At 62.2% G+C, this 19,605-nt stretch overlaps 6 protein-coding genes across 6 annotated transcripts; 4 read left to right on the top strand and 2 right to left on the bottom strand.

The window, feature by feature from the left end:
* Nucleotides 1–535: 535 nt before the first annotated feature.
* On the top strand, nucleotides 536–3,153 carry PAN0_013d4704 (uncharacterized protein; the record flags this gene model as incomplete). Its single annotated transcript, XM_014799832.1, has 2 exons — nucleotides 536–713; nucleotides 791–3,153. The coding sequence occupies 2 exons, from the start codon at nucleotides 536–538 to the stop codon at nucleotides 3,151–3,153; spliced, it is 2,541 nt and encodes an 846-aa protein (XP_014655318.1).
* Nucleotides 3,154–3,224: 71 nt separating this feature from the next.
* Nucleotides 3,225–4,457, bottom strand: PAN0_013c4703 (uncharacterized protein; the record flags this gene model as incomplete). Its single annotated transcript, XM_014799831.1, has 1 exon — nucleotides 3,225–4,457. One exon carries the CDS (start codon nucleotides 4,455–4,457, stop codon nucleotides 3,225–3,227), a length of 1,233 nt encoding a protein of 410 aa, XP_014655317.1.
* Nucleotides 4,458–4,755: 298 nt separating this feature from the next.
* Nucleotides 4,756–5,507, top strand: PAN0_013d4702 (uncharacterized protein; the record flags this gene model as incomplete). Its single annotated transcript, XM_014799830.1, has 2 exons — nucleotides 4,756–5,385; nucleotides 5,460–5,507. The coding sequence occupies 2 exons, from the start codon at nucleotides 4,756–4,758 to the stop codon at nucleotides 5,505–5,507; spliced, it is 678 nt and encodes a 225-aa protein (XP_014655316.1).
* Nucleotides 5,508–6,040: 533 nt separating this feature from the next.
* Nucleotides 6,041–7,720, top strand: PAN0_013d4701 (mitochondrial inner membrane translocase subunit tim44; the record flags this gene model as incomplete). Its single annotated transcript, XM_014799829.1, has 1 exon — nucleotides 6,041–7,720. One exon carries the CDS (start codon nucleotides 6,041–6,043, stop codon nucleotides 7,718–7,720), a length of 1,680 nt encoding a protein of 559 aa, XP_014655315.1.
* A 1,754-nt stretch (nucleotides 7,721–9,474) lies between these two features.
* PAN0_013c4700 (kinase-like protein) lies at nucleotides 9,475–16,461 on the bottom strand (the record flags this gene model as incomplete). Its single annotated transcript, XM_014799828.1, has 1 exon — nucleotides 9,475–16,461. One exon carries the CDS (start codon nucleotides 16,459–16,461, stop codon nucleotides 9,475–9,477), a length of 6,987 nt encoding a protein of 2,328 aa, XP_014655314.1.
* Nucleotides 16,462–17,010: 549 nt separating this feature from the next.
* PAN0_013d4699 (nucleus protein) lies at nucleotides 17,011–19,540 on the top strand (the record flags this gene model as incomplete). The annotated part of the gene is made up of 4 exons (XM_014799827.1): nucleotides 17,011–17,854; nucleotides 17,958–18,135; nucleotides 18,195–18,450; nucleotides 18,881–19,540. The coding sequence occupies 4 exons, from the start codon at nucleotides 17,011–17,013 to the stop codon at nucleotides 19,538–19,540; spliced, it is 1,938 nt and encodes a 645-aa protein (XP_014655313.1).
* Between the last annotated feature and the right edge of the window lie 65 nt (nucleotides 19,541–19,605).

Below are 19,605 nucleotides of genomic sequence, written 5' to 3'. Positions count from 1 at the left end.
CCTCGAAGAGCACTCGACCGAACCAACACGTTTCCATCTTGCTTCTCCAACTCCATCAACTACTCGACCCTATTCCGCATCTCAGCCTCGTCACCCTCACGCAACTTTGCCGACGCGCCAAACGCACCGCAGACCCCGCGGCTCCAAAGCTTATCGAGCTCAAAGCTTGGGCTTTCCGAGTGCAGCCGAAGCGGTTCCCACGCTTAATCAAGCTGAGCAAAAGTTGGGCCTCTTTCCCGCGCTTCATTTTGTCCTTTGCCTCCAAGCTTCAACGAGCGACTTGGCAGTCGCAAACTCGGACATCGGCTCGTCCGTATCGGTGTGCCCCCGAAAGACGATATCCCACCTCGCTTCGGCTTGGCCGATAATCGTCACCTTTGCTCACACCGCCACTCTGCTACGACAGCTCTCGAATCGACACTGCATGCTTGCCATGCCTACGGCGTGACCATTGCCAGCCTGGTGTTTTCCAGAGAAAGCCGCGTGATCGATCGGAAGCCCACCGCGTTTGGGGCCACAGACGACTTCCCCAACAATGCCGCCCGCCTCTTCCATCGGCAGCAGCAGGCGCAAGCTCGGCCAGCCCACCGTCTGCCTCGAATGCTACCTCCGCAAGGTCAAGTGCGATCGAAAGCGACCATGCTCCACCTGCGTGCGCAGGGGCACCGAGCACCTCTGCAAGACCTTCAACACCAGCGAGCTCGATCCTGAAAGTAAGTCCCCCGGTCCCAACACGAACACGCACCACCCACAATGACATGCTGACAAGCTTCCAATCCGCCCCTCGTAGCCTTGCAAAAGAAACAGGCCAGGCGCTCGATGGCCGAGATCAACGCCATGCTCGATGCAACCACCGACGATGCCAGCGAAGACACCGATCCGCAGCAGCCGCCAGAGCCCAGCGAGACATCCGAACATCCCATGATGGCCTTCATCAACCTCATGCTCAAGGACCTCAACACCAACGACGACGCATCCATCAGCAACCACGCTTCACCCGACTCGGCCTCGCCCAGATCGAGCTCGCTGCTCCCCTCCAGAGCCGTGGTCTCGCAGTACCAGCAGAAGCCATGCTCGATCAAGATGCTCGAGTTCTGCTCCATTCTGCCGGACTGGTACCACCTGCAGGCTCTCCTCCGAAGCTACCTCTGGAACGTCGATTGGAAGTTCCTCATCACCTGCCAGGACTCGCTCGAGACGCAGATGCACGACCTCTGGCTCCGCGTCATTTCTCCCGCCAAGAGCTGCGATCCCTACGCCGAGTCTACGCATTCGACAGCCGCCATCGCGTTCCAGCCGGGAGACCTCTCGCGTCTGGCTTTGCTTGCCAGCGTGCTCGGAGAGACGATCGAGTCGATGGATCCAGACGCCATCGCTCAAAGCATGCCTGCCTCGCGTCCCGGCGTCGCTGTCGCAGCGCCCATCAAGCTCGAGGCCGACGCAAATGCTCGTGTCCGTGCGCTTTTGATTCTGACCTACCACGTGCCCGCGCTCATCGAGGAGTGCGTGCGTCTCGACGAGATGACGATCGACCTGGTGCAGGCCAACCTCTCGGCGTTCTCGCTCTGGTCGAATCAAGGCCTGCATGGCACCGGCTCCACCGAGTTTCCGCGCTGGAACGTCACCATCCGAGCCGCCAAGCGGTGCAATCTGTTCGAGGATCCCGGCAGCAACGCCAGCTACACGCAGCCGCAGCTGGACCATCGCAGGAGGCTCGCATGGCTCGTCTACGGCTACGACCACGCCTTTGCCGTCGGCGCCAACACGCGTCCGCTCATCGTCGAGTCGCAGTTCAGCGTGGACCAGCCGAGCGATGCTGCGCCGTGGTCTGCGTGCGGTGCGCCGCCCGATGCGTGCCTCGCCATGCTCGAGGTGCAGGGCGGCAAGATCGCCGAGCTCGTCTCGAGCACGCTCTGCTACGGGCCGCCGCTGCATCGCAAGGCCATGGAGACCGACAGCAAGATCATGGGCATGATGGCGCAGCTGCATCCGTCGTACATGTGGGACAACCCGGATGTGTCGTTTGACCAGCTCGACCCGTTCCGAGCGCGTCGCAGGTGCTGGTTGCAGCTCACCACCGCCTGGCAGAGGGGCTCGCTGCACCGGCAGTTCTTCTTTCCCAACGGCCGCATCACCAACGGCGAGCTGGCCACCAGCCGCCACATCGCGACCGACAGCGCGCTGCGCTCGATCAATGCGGTGCGCGAACTGCGCAAGATGCAGAACCGCTTTTCGGACCACATGGGCTCCGCCTGGTGGTTCCAGTACCTCACCGAGCCCAGCATGACGCTCGCCACGGCCGCGCTGCTTCTCATCCGCAGCAGAGGACAGGGTGTGCCCGGACTGGCGAATGAGGCGAGTTGCTGGCCGACCATGATGCACTTTTCCAAGATGATCGACCTGTGCGTCGAGGATCTGGCGGCGTCGATGCAGAATTCGGCCGCTTGTCTGCCGTCGTTCCTGACGTTTGGACAGGGCTGTTTGAAGCTGATCGAGCAGCTGAGGGGCGCGATCCAGACGAGCTTTGACGCGTTTGTCAAGTCGCAGCCCGACCTGGCGCGGGTGGAGAATCTCAGGATCGACGAAAAGATCATTGCGCTCCTGCATCCACGGTCGAGGCAGAAGAGTCCGAGCGGCGCAACGCCCGGTGCGACGGCGCACAGTCGCGAACCAAGCACCAGCGGCGTGACCGCGGCCAAGGGCGTTAAGCGCGCGGGCGATGCTTCGGCGAGAGGTGCTTTGTCGTCGCGCAACAGAGTGGGAGGAAGTGGTCAGGAGCAGCGCGCCGAGTCGAGGTCCATCTCTCCACGCTCGTCGCTGGCGGTTCCGGCGTTTGCGGGGGTGGGGGCGTCGAACCTCATGGCTGGGTATGGGAGCGCAGTGGGGCCGCAGCTGTCGTCGCCGGACCACGAGGTGCCTTCGGGCGAGCTGAGTTTGTCGTTTGCGCCGAGCATGTCGGCGATGGCGCCGGCTGCGGTGGCGGCACCGCACTTTGGCGTGCCGGCTCCTGTGCCCGAGGGACAGTTGCTGTCGCCTGCGGAGCCGTTTGCGCTGCGTGAGTTTTATACCGACGACGGCGTACAGCGCGCCACGTCCGACTGGCTCACCTCGATCCACATGAGCGCCATGCTTCCCCAGCCTCCCACATCGTAAGCTCCCCCATTTCAGTGTAGCCAGCCATTCGATAGAGACGGTTGATAATATGTATTTGCATTCGAACGAGCTCAGAAGTGGATCGAGGGAAAGACGAGGCGTGGCACCTTGCGGAGAGCCGGATCGTCTTTTGCTAACGACCAGAGGTATCCGTCTAGATCCACCTCGTTCAACGCCGCGAGCCAAGCGAGGGCGGGATCTTGTTGGGCAAGTGCATGGGCGCGTGCTACAACGTGGGTGGCGACGTTGAGTGTGGCTGCACGCACGGCGTACGTCTCGTCCTTGGTCAACCCGGGTCCTGGTTGATTCGCAGTAAGGTCGTCTAACTTTTCGCGGTTGAGATCGGCATTGCAGTTGGCGGTTGCGATCCAGTGTACGAGGGTCTCCATCCCAGGGCTAGGGGAGTCGGGTGTTGAGATGAGGTCGAGCCATACGCAGAGGGTGGGTAGAACGTTGTCGACGAACATCGGCAGTGTATACGTGTTTGGCAGCCCATACTCGGGCTTGTCGCCGCAGCGAAGGTAGAGCGCGTGCAGCAGGAAGAAGATGCGCTTGAAGATGTAGACCTCCTGCCCTGCTGCACCGGTGTTGGGGCTGAAGGTGTGGGTATCGCAAAACTCGGGGAAGGTCTGTGCGATTTGTGCGACCAGGTAATCCGTCACCTGCACCTCGTCGTGCTTCTGCTTGGCCTCAGCCATCAATCCCTCCAAATAGGCGCCCATACTATCCACACCCAAGTCGGTCAACTTGCGTCCTACATTCTGCATCGCGGTGAGAATAAGCTGCACGGCATCGTTCATCTCTCCCCCCTTGATCCCCACCGTAACCCCGGGGAGGGAGTCGTGCGGTCGTTCCTCGTGCACACTCACGCCGAGCAGCTCGACGATCTTGGCTTCCGTCATAGTTCGCATGCCCTTGGCGGTCAAATTCGCCGATCCTACTTGACGATCCTCGTCGCCGCCCGAGATGTACAGTCCGATCATGAGGCGGACGATGTTCTGATACGCGCCCGCGCCCGTGGCCTTGTGGAAGGCAGTGCGGTAGCCCGAGAGCGCATTGAGCAGCGACAAGATGGCGATAAAGTTGATCTCGGCCGTGGGGGTGGGGAAGCGCAGTGGGAAGGCGAGGCCGTGCTGCGTGCGCAGCCGGTTGTACGTGGCCTGGTCGAGAGTGCGCAGAAAGCGGTCGATCGAGGCGGCGTCGGGTGTGAGGCCGAGCGATGTCGAGATGGAAGCGCAGCTCTGGCGTGTCGCAGCGATGTACGCTGGGTCACGAGGCAGTGGAGAGGACGAAGAATTCGACATTGTGGGCGAGCGTGCGAGTGTGGTTGTTGGTGGTGGTGGTGGCAGGGAGGTGGACGGGGCTCAGCTTTCTTCTGAAAGTGCCAAGTGTGGAGAAGAAGGACGCGCGGTGTTGGACGTGACTCGGGCGTGCGAAAGCTGAGCATGTTAGAGCGAGCCAAGATGGAGGCAGATTTTATTTCGTGCGGTAAGAACTTCTGCTGCAGGGCTTGAAAGGCCGAATTTGGGAGCTCAGCTCGTCACCATCACGCACCGCACCACCAAGTTCTCATCATCGTCGTCGACGCAAACATTGGCTAGGATGGCATTCGGATCGACACTCTCGCGCTGCTCGCGCAAGCACATCAGCGCGTACGGCAGCGTGCTTGACCGATTCATGGTCTCCAACTCGTCCACCCTCGCCTCTTCCTCCTCCTCCTCGTCCTCCTCGGCTGCCTCGACGTCATCTTCTCCGTCCGCATCGTTGTTCGAGGCGACCAAGTCCGATGCTTCGGGATGCTGGGCGCCTCCCAAGTACTCGCTGCGTCGCCAGGCGAAGCTCGTCAAGGAGGCCGCACTGACCGGCCAGCTCGCAGCGTTGCCGGATGGCCCCAAGACCTCGCGCATCCAGACGAGGCTCACACGGCTCGCGCAGTCGCACGCTGCCGAACAGCAGGCTGCAGAGTACCAGTACACGCCTCAGCACACCGCAACCCCCGTGCGCCCCACCGCACTCGGCCAGCGCTCCGTCAAGCCCAACCAGCGCGTACCCCAGACCGAACACGACGCGGCACTCGCAGCGGCTAGGAGGCTCGTCAAGGACGTCGGGCCGTACGCGGGTAGGGCAAAGGCGTTCAAGGGCAGCAGGGTGGACAAGAACAAGATCACCCGTGCACAGGCGGTGAACAACAAGCTCGAGGCCATGCAGAGCACCGTCCGAGAGTGGCACACTGTAAGTACGATATCGTGACGGGGCAAGACTGGACGACAGATGGCTGATATCGTTGCGTTGATGTGCGAATACAGTCCCAGACCGAGGCCAAGAACAAGCTCAAGCCCGGGCTTCCTTTCTAGACTGTCCCTACTTCTTGCGAAACGCCGTTGTTTTCCGACTCCATCTGCTCGCAGGGCTTGCCAAGGGGCTGTATGTCGAAGGGGGCACCGCAGCTAGCACGGTGGCTCGAGATGGATCGTGTGAGATCGGATGGGGTCAACAAGCATCGGCGTGGCCGGTGGGGAAATTTTCGTGATCGGCTGCGTTCGGAGGCGGGTGAGTTTTTTGAGAAGAACCGGTAAGAAGGCCAAAGCGGAACGGGGCGAGGCCGTAGCAAAAAAGGGAAAAATCTCGCAATTTTGGAAGAAAGCGCCAGGCTGAGGCGCCTAATTTCAAAGAAAGCGCAACGGCGACTGAGCCGGGTGTCACCGCTCGCCTCCACACTCTCAGAGTCGAGACTGGGAAGTGGAAGAGCGGCTGTGATTGGCGGCGTCCGAAGAGTGAGAGAGAGCGAGAGAGACCCTTTCTTCCTCCCAACCGCCACCACACCAAGCTTACAATTGCGGTGTATACCCCATCACACATCCCCAATACACACACACACACACACGCGATGGTTCGTGCAGCTAGGTCGCTCGCAGCCGATACGGCCGCAGTGCGCGTGTGGCTGTCGTCACGCTCCACCAGTGCAGTCATTGCGCCTCGTCGTGCGGTCTCTGCCTCGCTGCCTTCTTCGCGCGCGTTCCCCATCGCCACCGCTTCTCTCGGGCGCAGCTTCCACACGTCGCGCACTGCGTACGATGCGCCCAAGTCGCCGTTCGCCGTGTTCGTCGACACGCTCAAGGCGGAGCTGCGCAAGAACCAAGAACTGCAAGAAAACATGCGCCAGCTCTCGGGCGACGTGGGCAAGATGCAGGACAGCGAGACGATGAAGAAGATGCGCGACGCCTACGAGCGCGCGCGCATCATCACGTCCATCAAGGAGAACCCGCGGCTCCAAGCGGCTGCCGACGCGCTGCGCAAGTCCGGTGGCCAGGTGGGCGATGCGGTGGGTGCCACGCTCAAGCAGATGGAGGAGAGCGAGCTGGTCAAAGGCCTCGGTGCGATCTCGAGCCGCCTGGCGCGTCAGCTCGAAGACTCTACCGCCCCCATCCGCAATACTGAGGCGTACAAGCAGCTCAGCGATACGCTTACCGAGGCGTTTGACGACGGCGGAAGCGCGCTCCGCATCTATGTGGACAAGGACAAGGACGCCGCCGAGGTGCGCAGGATCAAGCGCGAGGCCCGACTGCGCAAGATCGGAAGACCGATGCCCTCCAAGGATGTCGACTCCAAGGAGGCGGCGGACGAGGTGCTCAAGAGCTACGCCGCCAAGGAGGAGGCTGATATTGCAGCAGCTGAGGCGGAGGCGGCCGCAGAGGCCGAGGCCGAAGCTAAGCCGCAGCAGCAACAAGAGCAGCCCAAGCAGGAGGATGCGAAGCCCGAGCCATCCAGCGGTGCGTCCGAATCGGCGTCCACATCGGCGCCTGCTGCCGATCCAGCCTCCGGACGCAGCAAGCCTGCCAAGAAGCCGGCGGGCTATGCGGTGCGCGTGCGTGCGGTGACCGAGAATGCGTCGGCAGGCCAGGCGCTGGTGCTGCGACCCGAGCCGGCGTACAAGCAGGCGTGGGCGTCGTTCAAATCGTCCAACCCGCTCTTCCGCCGGCTCGGCGAGATGCAAGAGGCGTACCACGAGTCGGAGAACCCCGTGATTGAGCGTTTCCGCGGCGTGACCGATTGGTTCGGCTCGCTGTTCGACGAGAACGACTTTGCGCGCGTCACGAGGCACATGAAGATGCACGATCCGTCGTTCACGCTGGAGAACTTCCAGCGCGAGTTGAGGGAGTACGTTGTGCCCGAGCTGATCGACGCCTACCACGGGGCGGCGAGGCATCTGTTGCGACAGTGGTGTGGCGAGGCGACGTACAACCTGTTGATGGCTACGGTGGATCCGTACCTGCAGAAGGGGTGGATTCCCGAGGGAAGGTTGTTGGATTTGAAGCAGGTGGAGATCATCCAGGCCAAGGTGTTGGATAACAACGTGCCGGTGCTGGTGGTCAGCTTTACCACGCAGGAGCTGATGTTCTTTACGGATCCGAAGAGCGGAGAGGTCAAGGCGGGGAATGATAAGCAGCCGGACCTGTGCAGGTATGCGCTTGTGCTGACGAGGGAAGAGGAGGGGCTGGATAACGAGGTGACCGGTGGATGGAAGGTGGTCGAGTTGGCTAGGAGGGGTCAGTCGGCGTATCTGTAGTGGTTTGCAATGATCAACACCGCTTATGGCTCGCAAGTTGGGATGTGTGTGTGTGTTGTGGCTACGATTGAGCAAGACGGTTAGGCGTGGCTCTGGGCGTGGGGTTGCGTTGACTGCCTGGTCGCACAGTGTTGGCCGAGGAGTGCAGACGACCATCCGTCTGGTGTGCTCGTCCGATGCGTGTCCGTCCATACTCGATCGTGCGTCACGCTTTGATGGCTGTCTTGTTTTCTTCACTCGCGCATCTTGTGGACGAGAGCGATTCGAATTCAACCTGCCCATTTGGCCGGCTTGCAACGGCCACGGTCAGAGTCATGCTGTAGAGCGTCCACCGCTTCGACAAATGACAAGCGAGACGGCTTGTTGGTGGCGCGCGGAAAGGGGGAGCGTGCGGCGTGGAGATCACCCGTGTGGTTAGAACGCACATCTTGACTTGGCACTCACGAGAGGCATGGCCACCGCCCCGGGGCCGGGGGGGGGGGGGGGGGGTATGTTGTTGCGTCGCCGCAAACTTGAGCCCCCAAATCAAGAGGTATAGTCCGAACCTCGCCGGTCTCGACTCGATGTGCATTGTGGAGATGACGGTGTTGGCTATCCGAGCCCTCTGCGCAGCTTCAAGCTTGCTTCAGTTTCAGCTTCGCACGGTAGAATTGCTGCACGCAATAAGACATGCGACGTTCTCGCTCCAAGTTGTGCCTACAGCGGGGGTCGGGAGGAAAATCGTCGGCTGCAAGCGAAGCGGGCACAGACGGATGGGGAGGAGGGGGGCCGGAGAGCTTCGACGAGCTGCTGACTCGGCTGTGTCAGGGCGATGGGAGGATGGCGCGCTAGTCTGCCGCTGGATAGGTGAGCTCATGGTTATGCGGCAAAGCTACAAGGGGAAACGTGTTGCTTGTCGGCTGGGCTGAACGGAAGAAGTTGAGCACCGCAACGCGCGGCAAAACCTACACGCTTGTCGTTGAGGTACAAGGTTGGTGTCGCATACTGGTCTTGGTGAAGGCACGCCAATTGATGCTGATGCATTTGGCAAGTGAGTTAGCTGATCGACCCAAGAGTGGGTTATGCTAACAGCCGGCGGCGAAAATCAGCTTGGTTTCTCCAGGAGTATGCGTGGTAATGTCGATGGCGACAATGCAGGCGATGTGAATCGTGCCGGTGTCGGTGATGATGGTGGTGCCAGCTGAGACTGAAGAACTTGCCCTGCACCATCAAGATCCCCCCGGCGGCCCTCGGTAGAAATCAGCCACGACCTTGCCTTTGTCAACAACGCGATCACTGTACACAACCTCACCCGAAACCTAAGTCTGCAAAACACCACTCAAGAATCGAGATGAAAGCAGGTGGCAGGTTTCGACTCCCTCAGCCTCCCCTGCGCTGGATCCACGATGATACCGCAACCCCATGCACTCCAGATCCAAAATAAGCCCTCGCGAAGTATCTGCACACTCGGCAGCGATGCGATTGTACAATGCTGCCATTGCGCGGGTTCACGCCTACACACTCCGATCGCAATGCTGCCGTTGCCGACGTTGACGCCTTGGCAACCCGCAGCGGCGTATGTTGCACGCACACCAAGCCCACACACTCCCCGACAGCGTACTGCAATCATAGTCGCCATTGCGTGTCCTGATGCCTACCCACTTGCCTCGCCGCAAACAAAATGCACATTGCAATCCCACTCGGCGGCCATTGCTGTCGTGGCGCCTAGACACACCGATCGCACAGTGCAAAGAATGCTGACATTGCGGGGTTCTCTACGCCTTGGGCACGCGCAGCGGCGTATTGTGCGTCGTCGCCAGCGCGGAGCCAGCCGCGGTGCTTCGCCTCGGACTCGCGACGTATGCCGGGGCGGTGGCGGTGGTGGCGACGCGCGTGCCCACCGTCTTGCTGCGCGGCGTCGCCGTCGTACCCGCCGCCAGCCGCGTCGTCGATGCACTCGTGGTCTTGCGTGGCAGCCCACCCTGTCCCCCCGCCACCACCGCCGATCGATTCGTGGAGGCGGCATCGCTGACACCGCCTCCCGCCGTTTCGGCTCGTCGGCGCGCCTGCTGGATCCACGCATGGCGCATGGCCGCATCCGGCTTGAGCCTGCGCTCCGGATCCCAAATCAGACACTTTGCGATAAAGTCGACAAACAGCTCGTCGTCGCTCTTGAGCGCCTGCGCGAGCGTCTTGCTCGCCGGCCTCCTCCGCTTGCCCTTGGAATTCACCACGGGCCTCGGCTGCCCCGTGCTGTCAAAGAACAGCTTCTTGCGCGAACTGCGCTCCACCAAATACCGCTCGGGCACACCGAGGATCTCCATGATGCACGCCAGCTGCTCCTGCTCGTTCTCGCCCGGAAACAGCGGATAGCCCGTATAGAGCTCGGCGATGATGCATCCCAAACTCCAAATGTCGATCGCAGTGTGGTAGCTCATGCCCAGGATCACCTCGGGCGAACGGTAGAAGCGGCTCTGGATGTACGTGTACACCTTTTCGTTCTCGAAACAGCTCGAGCCAAAGTCGATCACCTTGATGCCGCTGCGGCGCGGATGGCACAGCAGGATGTTCTCCGGCTTGAGATCGCAGTGCACGATGCGGTGGTGCTTCATGAGCGACAGCGACTGCAGCACCTGCGACGTAAAGCGCCGGATCAGATTGGTCGTGAAGCCGGCAAACTGGTTCGCCTTGATGAGCTCGTACAGGTTGATGCTCAGCAGCTCCGTGGCGATGCACAGGTGGTTGCGGAACAAGAACGACTCGGTCATCTTGATCACGTTGTAGCGCTCGTCCGGATCCCACTTGGTGAGGTTCTCCAGGATGCGCACCTCCACCAGCGCCTGGTGGTGGAAGCGCTTCTTGTTGCGGATGAGCTTGATCGCCACCGTCTTGCCCGTCTTGTGGTCGAGGCACTGCAGCACCTGTCCGAACGAGCCGCGCCCGAGCAGGTCCACAATCTCGTAGCGGAACGCAAGGTGGTCGCGGCTCACCACGTTGTAGTCGCCGCGCTCGTCGTCAAAGCCGTGGTTCTGGTCGGGCTTGTCCACGCTCGCCATGTGTTTGCGCTTGGCGTTCTGGCCGCAGTAGTAGATCTCGGTGTAGTTGAAGATCTCCTGCGCCTCAAAGTCGGACATCTTGTTGCCGTACATCACCTCTGCCTGCCGCGCCGACAGCATCCGGCTCGGCGCCACCGGCTCGGGGAACTCGAGCATCTTGTCCAGATCCGCCTGCGGCACGCCTGCCGCCAGCTTGCGCGCCTGCTGACGCCGGATGTAGTCTTCCATCTCGCGATCGCCCAGCCGCTCCTCTTCGTCCTGGCTCGGCGTCGCGCGCATCGAGCTCACCGACGCCGCCGTGTCGGACGACGCGGGACTGCGTCGCGCCAGCGCCGTGCTGACGTTGCTCTTGGCCAGCCGCTCGCTCGCGGATGCCTGCACGGTGCTCGTCTTGGAGATGCGCGTGGTCGATGCCGCCGTGCTCAGCGACGCGCGCGTCCTGCGCACCGGCACAGACACGCTTCCCACCTCCTTGCTCGCCGCAGCACCGCCAGCCGCTTCCGCTGCCTCGGTCGAGACAGAGGAGCGCGCAGCTGCAACGGAAGGCTGGCTCTGTGCAGCCAAATCATTCTTTGCGTCGCCCGGCGCAGAGCCGCTGCCAGCATGACCAGAGGTGCTCGACTTGGCGGGACGTATGGAGGCCTTGTCCGCACCACCGGCTGCCGATGTCTCCGCTTTGCCGTTGCTGGCAGCAGCAGGTGCTGGACTGGCAGACGCTTTAGACTCGGCTTTCCGGCGGTCATGGCGGGCCGCGAGGCCGTTGAGCACCTCGCGGTCACTCGGCGTGAGGTTGGACGAATAGGCGGCGATGCGCGCACGTCGCAGGACGCCCTCGAGCTCTGCTGGCGTCTTGGCCGCCGCATAGGCATTGAGGATGGGCACAAGGCTGCTCGACACGTGCGCGACCCCGGGAGACGGCGCGAGCTTCGACGAAGCCTGGCTGTGCTTGGCCGTGCCGACGGTGGTGTCTGAGCCCGAGACGGACCTGGTCTCGTCGTCGTCCAAAGGCTGGGCAGCCACCATGCCCAGGCTGGCCGCCAGCGAAGGATGGTGCGACTTGCTCGTGGGGATGGATGACGACGCGGCTGCAGCCGCCCGGATCACACTTCCGCTGCCGTCGGTGGTCGTCGAGGTGCCGGAGGTCGAAGCACGCGGGATCGCCTTCATCGTAGCAACGCGCGGGATACGGCTGGAGAGCGATGCAGACTTGGACGGAGAAGCTGTGCGGCTACCCACACTCGGGCTGGAAGCCGCAACGGCAGGAGTGCCGATCGTCCTTGCCGAGCGCGAGGGGGTGTGCGAGATGGTGGCGGCATGCAGCCTGGGCTGGTGCTCGGAAGGCTTTGCTGCGCTTCGAGGCTCGATCGCAACACTTTTCTCTGCGTCACCGGCGGTGCTCGCCGAGGCTCCGCGCCTGCGCGCCGGCGAGACTTGCTCGCCAGCGGACGAGCGCGTTTCGGTCGGCTCCGACTGCAAAGACGCCTTGTCGGCAGCAGCAGCGCTAGGCTGAGCGATGCGTCGAGAGCCCGAGCGACTCAACAGACCGCCGGCGATGCCCAGGATGGACTTGCGCGACAGGCGTCCGCTGTCTTGGCTGGCCGAGTCGGCCGACTGCGGAGGATCGCTCGACTTGGGCGTGCGCTGGAAGAACGACGGCGTGCGTCTCGTCTTTGGGCTGGTGCCAGACGACTCTGTAGAGGCGGTGAGCGTCTGGGAGTCGGCGCTGGAGAGCGGCTGCTCGACGTCCTTGTCCTTCTGTCGGATGAGTCGACCGAGTGAAGCAACGCTAGCTCGGCGCAGCGAGCCCGACTTGGACGGCAGACTCGAGGCGGGAGCGAGCGACGCCGAGGCGGCGAGGCCATCGGAGGCGGTATCGTCCGAGCGCACCTCGGCCACCGGCGAGGCGATCATCTCCTCGACCGGCTCGACGATGGTGCACTGCATCGACACGTCCTGGGCCGACGAGCCGCGCGAAGCGGCGTCGCTGAGCCTGCCCAGGCTCGGCTGGCGAACGGCGAGGGCGGCCACCTCGGCGAGCTCCTGGATGCGCGGACTGAGCGGCGATTTGGGCGTGAGGACCTTTTCGCTGTGATCGCCGCCGCTGGTGGTGGACACGAAGCTGTGGCTGGCCGTGATGCTGGGACTCTTTGCCGAGCCGGCGCGGAACATGTCCGAGGCGAGCGAGGTGGAGCGCGAGCCTTCCCAGACCTTGGGCAGCGGTGGCACGGGTGGGATGGCAGCATGCCTGGATGTGTCGGCCTCGTCGTGGGCACCGGCAGCGACATCATGTCGGCCGCTATCCGAGGCGAGTCCCGAGGCATCGCTGTTGCCACTCATGCGCTTGGAGCGAGAGACGGTGCGCACGATAGCAGGGTTCCCAACCAGCGGGCTGCCGGAAGCGGACAGGTCTTTGGAGGTGCTGGTGCTGTGGACGGCCGAGGTTCGACGGGAGCCGCCGGTGATGTCGTTCTGCGGTAGCGGTGGGAGCTGAGACCGACGCAGACGTGGGCTGGAATAGATCGACGAGCGAGCCGAGTCGTTGAGAGGGCTCGGGTTGACTGCGCTGGCGCCGTTGCCAGCTGCGTCGTCGGCGGTGCGCACGCGAGTGCCCAACTTGGAGGCGCGCAGGCTGTTTCTGGCGGACGTGTCGTCCGACACCCTGCTCCTGTCGACGGAGCGCGACGATGCGTCGTAGTTGCTGGAGCGTCTGCTTCTGGAAGCGGGAGACGAGGTGCGGCTGCTTCGACCGGCGCTGTTGGGCCGCGACAGGACACGGCTGGTGCGAGGACTCTTTGCATCGGACTTGCCGTCGCGGCTGGCGCGAGGAGTGGAGCCGAGACCGTCGAGCTTGCGCAACGCATCGGCGGCAGCGTCCTCACGCGAGTGGAGGCGGCTTTCGAATTCGTCTGCATGGCCGAAGGGGATGGAGCCTCGGAGGAGCGACTGGCCGATGCTGGCCGAGGAGGCGCGCTTGGCACGCAGCGACGCGCTGTTTCGCGAGAGGCGGGGCGTGCCCGGGCCGGCGGCCGATGCGCTTGTGTTGGCGCTGGAAGCGGCGCTGTTGCTGGCGAGACGCTCCCTGCGCGTTGTGGTGGCGGTGGTGGACGGGGTGGCGGGAGTGCGAGAGGACGCGGAGGGCACGCGAGCACGGTCGAGCGACTCGTCGGGATGACGCAGAGAGTCGGAGCGTTGGCGCGAGGAGGACTTGGCTGCGGCCGAGGAGGCGGCCAATTCGGAAGCGTCGGACGCTGCGCGATCGCGCAGCTGACGGCGGCGGTGGAGCTCGTCGTGATCGTTGAGGAGGTCGGTGATGGCAGCGTTGAGATCGAAGCTCTGGCGCCACTCGTCGTCGCCGATGTCGTTGGCAAAGTTGGCGTCGCCAAAGTTCATGGACTTGGAGGCCGAGGCGGCGTGGATGCCGAGAGCTGCTGCGTCGGAGCCAAAGGGTCCGGTCTCGCCTGCGGCCCAGGAAAGGTCGCCGATGGCCGGGGAGCGCTCTTGGGACGGGATGGCGGCGTCGGCGCGAGAAGCCGAGGCGTTGGAGGGCGTTGCCGAGACGTCTGCCGTGTCGGTGTGGAGGATGCTGTAGTCGGACTCTGTGCGTGCGCTGATGGAGAAGGAGGGGCTGTCTGGAGGCGCTGCGATGGAGGCCGCGACGTTGTCGAGCTGTGCGATAAAGTCGGACTGCTTGTTGTCCGGATATGCGCGTGTGAGGGAGTGGAGCGAGGCGCTGCCGCCGAGCGCCATGTGTCTGCCTGGCACGGATGGGCTGATGGGGAGGGTGGAGAGGAGCTCGTTGGGATCGCGGAGCGCGGTGCGATGCAAGCTGGTGATGGACGAGTAGGAGATGGATCGCGAGTGGCGTGCGGCGTCTGCTCTGCGCGATGTTGGCTGCGAGTCGGTGGAAGATTGGGAGTCCGACTGACGGAGGAGCGTTGAATCGTGGCTGTTGGGCACGGATGTGCTGATGGATTCGGGAGCGGTGCCGTCGTCGGTCATGGCGCTGCTGACGTTGCGACGCTGGATGTGCTTGGAGGCCGAGAGCGGAGTGGCGTTGTTGTTGCTGGACTTCCACTCGGGTAGAGCGGTGGAGGGAAAGTTCCAGCGCGGGGTGGCGAGCTCGCCGATGCCGATCTGGCCTGCGCGGTCGTAGACGCGAGGGGTGCCGCTGGGAGTGCGGCGCTGGTCGCCCAGCTTGTCCGGGGTGTGTAGGGCGATGGCGGCGGCGTGCTTGGAGCTGTTTTGGGAGGCGAGGTCGGGGAGGCCGATGCCTAGGCCGGCTGCGTGATCGGAGCGTGCGGATCGTGATGGCAAGGATGCGCCGCTGACGATCCTGCCGAGCATCTTTGACGGATCGTCGGACGCTTCCGGTGTGGCGATGGCGCTGGAAAAGTTGGAGAATCGTGACGAGAGGCTGGGGGATTCGCGAAGGCCGAGATGGAGGTTGTGAGGTCTGGCGCTGGAAGTCGGGGCAGCGGCAAAGGGAGCGGAGGTGGCCAGCGGAGTGCGCGTATCCGTGTCGGATTCGTCTAGTTCGGCGGTGGTGGGAAGCTCGTTGGTTGCGTCGTCAAAGAGGGCGGAGCCGAAGCTGTTGCCAAAGTGTGGAAGGGAGGGAGAGATGCGCGGTAGTGTGCGGCTGGTGGAGAGGGTGGAATCGGATGGCTTGCGTGGGTTGAGGAGGGCCGAGTGGGAGGTGGAAGGTGGTGGACCCATGGAGCCGCTGGTAGATCGGGAGAGGGATTGGAGGCTGGAGATGGATGTGTTGAGCGAGTCAGATCTGGCGGGGAAGGTGAGGGAGGAGCTGGAAGCCGATGAGGCCAAGGCGTGGGAGCGCGAGTTGGAGTCGCTCGTCTTTCTTTGAGCGAGCAGACTGTCGCCGAGACGAGGGTGCGAGGAGGTGGAGCGGCCGAACGAAGGGATGCGCGAGCCTGTGGCTGGACGCGATGCCGAGGATGCTGCAGCAAGGGCGTGGTTGGGGTCGAAATCGGCGAGCGAGGGTGTGCCAGCTTGGGTGAGCTTGTGTGGGGTCCAGGAGGTGCGTCTGGACGTTGAGGAAGATGCGGAGAGCGGCTGTTGATTTCTGGAGCCGAGAGTGGCATAAGAGCGATCGCGCGTCGATTCCGGCTGGACGAGGTTGGAGGAGCGGGAGGCGGAGGACATTGTGCGTGCGCGTGCGGTGTTGGAAGGTGGTTGTGATGCGAGTGCGCCGGTGGTGGAGTTGAGTCGAGACCGAGTTGGCGGCTGGGCGAGCTGGGCGAGCTGGCCCGAGTTGGAGGCGCCCGATTCGTACATGGAGCTGAGACGTGTGCGGCGCTGCTGCTGCTCGGTGTTGGATCGAAGCTGATCCGACATGGCGGCGGCGGCGGCGGCGGCGGTTAAAGACGTGAGCGAGACATGCGCTGGTGATGCTTGCGAAGAGTGAGAGTGCGAGACGCCTGGGGGTATCAGTGAATGGGTAGCGTGGCGTGCAGGATGGAGAGAAGCAAAGACGAGGAGGAAGGAGGAGGAGGAGGTCGATGGCGCTGCTCTCTGGCTGCTCTTTGGCTGCTCTTCGCGTGTTGAGCCGTGCGTGGGGCTGCTCGCTGAGGGTGGGGACCTCCGAGTGCAGTCGAGAGAGAGAGTGCTGAGCCGCTGCCGCTGACTGTTGATTCCGGGCCAAAAAAAAGGGCGAAAAAGGGCGAAGCGCGTGCGTGTTTGAATTGGCATTTCCGGCGCTTTTCCTCGAAAAGGAGGTGTTGGTCTGAGCTTTTCTCGCTGCTGCTGCTGCTCTCTCACGCTATTTCATGCAGTCGACGTGCATCGATCGCAACATCCGAGCGCCCAACACTCACTGCTGCTGCTGCTGCTGCTCACAAGTCACATTCACCCCCCAAACAATCCATGATGGAGATGCTTTGCCCTCGCATCACATCGGCTCACATCCCCACAATACGCCCCGATGCAGACAGAGATCCCGAATGCAATATACTGAGCGGCTCTTGACGCATCGGCTCGGCATTCGACCCGCGCGTCGCCGGCGTTTTGTTGGCTCGAGCATGCGTCCGTCGGCTTGGAAGAACGTTTTTTTCGAAATTCAGCTCTGTGAGAGATTGTACGTCCTAACATATATCAATACTGCCTTTTCAAGGGCTCGGCGCATCGGGCTCCACTTGTTGCTCTGCTCCCACCATCTTTCCATCCCTGCGCCCGCGACGGAAGGGTTTAGCGCTCGAGCCATGCGGAGCTCGTAAAAATCTCACGCATCCCGCATCTGCCATGTCGTCGCAGACCGAGTGGCCGCAGTCGCTCAAGGACTTTGCCAACCGCGCATTTGCGGCGTGCAACGATGCCAACCGCAAGGCGGTGTCGGACGAGCTGCGTGCGCTCATCTTTGACTCGTTCCAGAACGGGACGATCCACACGACCGACTGGGCGAATGCATCGCTCAAGTCTCTGGCTGGTCCGTCATCGGTGCCGAAAAAGTCGCTCAAGAAGAGGGTGGCACCGCCATCCACGCCAGCTGCACTGGCGGATCCAGACGAGCAGGCACGCAAGGAGAAGCGCGCCAGACGATTCGAACGCGAACAGGCGCAGTTTCAGCACGAGGAGAATGAAGCGAATCTGGAGTCGACCAGCTTGGCTTCGCGATTCGGCTCGTCGCAGAATGGATTCGCCAAGCATGGGGTGGATGTGGATGTGGCCGATCCCAACGTGATTGATTGGGACGAGCATACGGTGGTCGGCACAAGCACCAAGCTCGAAAAGTCGTACCTGCGATTAACGTCGGCGCCGGATCCAAAGACGGTGAGGCCGCTCTCGACGCTCGTGCAGACGCTCGAGCTGCTCAAGAAAAAATGGCGCACCGAGAACAACTACGGCTACATTTGCGACCAGTTCAAGTCGGTGCGGCAGGATCTGACGGTGCAGCGCATCAAGAACGAGTTTACCGTCAAGGTGTACGAGATCCATGCGCGCATTGCGCTCGAAATGGCCGATCTGGGCGAGTACAACCAGTGCCAATCCCAACTTCGCGGTCTCTATGCCCACGGCATCCGGGGTAGCGCCATGGAGTTTTTGGCGTATCGCATTCTGTACCTCCTCCACACCAAGAATCGAAGAGGTAAGCATACCCCCAACCCCCACAACACTTTCGCAAAGATAATGCTGACATAGGGGGGGGGGGGGGATGGTAGATGTGAATGCGGTGATGGCCGAGTTGACAGAGGAGCACAAGGAGGAGGTGGCGGTGAAGCATGCACTGGATGTACGCAAGGCGCTGGTAACGGGCAACTACCATGCGTTTTTCAAGCTGTATGCGGATGCGCCCAACATGAATGCCTATGTGATGGACCACTTTGTGGAGCGCGAACGCATCAATGCGCTCCTCGTCATGTCCAAATGGTAAGCCCCCCCGCCCTTCTTCCTCTTTTTGACAAGTCGTACTGATATAAGGGGGATAGTTATCGACCCGGAGTGGCGCTTTCGTTCATCGCGGACGAACTGGCGTTCCAGGACGTGGTGGAAGCAGACGCCTTTCTCGCCGCCAACAATGCGGCCGTCTACATCGAGCCTACCCCGGCAGAAATCGCTGCCCTCGCACCTGCGGGTAGGAAGAAAAAGGCGAGGCCGGCAGTGCCCTTGGACAAGCGACAGTGGGACGCAAAGGCCGCCATGCAACCGCTGGCCGATGCCATTGTCAAGTTCCGCAAAGTCGACGTAAGTTTACCCCCCCCCCCCCCCCAACCCTGATGAGTAGTGTCTGGGATGAGAGAAAAGCTGACGAGTGGTCTTTGGGTGGTGCAGATCAAGGGCCAGATCTAGCTGCGCATGCAAATGCCATTCCATTGTACACTAGGCCCAGATCAATCGAGAGAGGATGGTGAGGCGCAAGTGTAATAGTGTTAGATTGGGTTTGAGCGGTGATCACGTTGCGGGACGTGCGTGCGTGCGGAGCGGTTGAGGAGAAAAGTGGAGGAAAAGGCCGGCGGATGCTCAGCTTTGCTTCCACCTCCATCTTCTCTGCCTACACTACATCGCCACTACGCACGACAACAACAGGCTCACAAGAGGGCAACGCAACGATCTCTCTTTCCTTCTCGCTGTACATTTGGAGCTAGGTACGACGATGTCGTGGTTCTCTACGCAGTGGAATCGGTTCGCTGCAGGCAACTCTGCCCCTGGCTCTTCGGACGTCATCCGTCGCATCGAAGTGATCTGGGGCCGCGAACGTCTCCAAATCGTGCTTCCCCGCACGAGCGAACCCGTGACGCTGGGTCACTTGCGTCAAGAGATCGCGTCGATCACAGCGCTCCCCTATGAAAAGATCAAGCTCATCCACCGTGGTCTCATCCTGCGCGACGACCGTCTGCCTCTTACCGCCTACGGACTCGTCGAAGGCTCGCGCATCGGCCTCGTCGGAAGCAGGGAAGGTGATCGTCCCGGCGCAAAGACCTCGCAGCTCTCAGTGGGCGAGCAAAAAGCACGCGAGAAGAAGGCCAAGGAACAGGATACCAGCGAGCAAGGCCTCATGAACCGCATCACCGAAGCCCTCGACTCCGCCAAACTACTCTTTCCCGAAGTGGAAGAGGTAGAGGCCAAGGTGGAAAAGGGAGAGGCGGAAGGTGTGGAGGAGACGCATAGGAGGGTGTCGGAACTGTTGTTGAGACAGTTGCTCGCGCTGGATTCGGTGGGTGTGAATAGCGATACGACCAGGCAGGCGAGGAAGGTGGCGGTCAAGCAGGTCCAACACCATCTGGATCGTCTCGATGCTGCGTGGTCCAAGTTCAAGGCCAAGTCGTCGTTGTAGAAGCAATATAGATTCGTTAGATGCGCAGATGCGGAGAGGGCGAGGGCGAGTATGAGGGTGAGGGT

Source organism: Moesziomyces antarcticus (genome assembly GCF_000747765.1).
Source record: "Moesziomyces antarcticus DNA, scaffold: scaffold_v10013, strain JCM 10317, whole genome shotgun sequence".
Lineage (NCBI taxonomy): Eukaryota > Fungi > Basidiomycota > Ustilaginomycetes > Ustilaginales > Ustilaginaceae > Moesziomyces > Moesziomyces antarcticus.
This window is presented reverse-complemented; position numbering and strand designations above follow the sequence as displayed.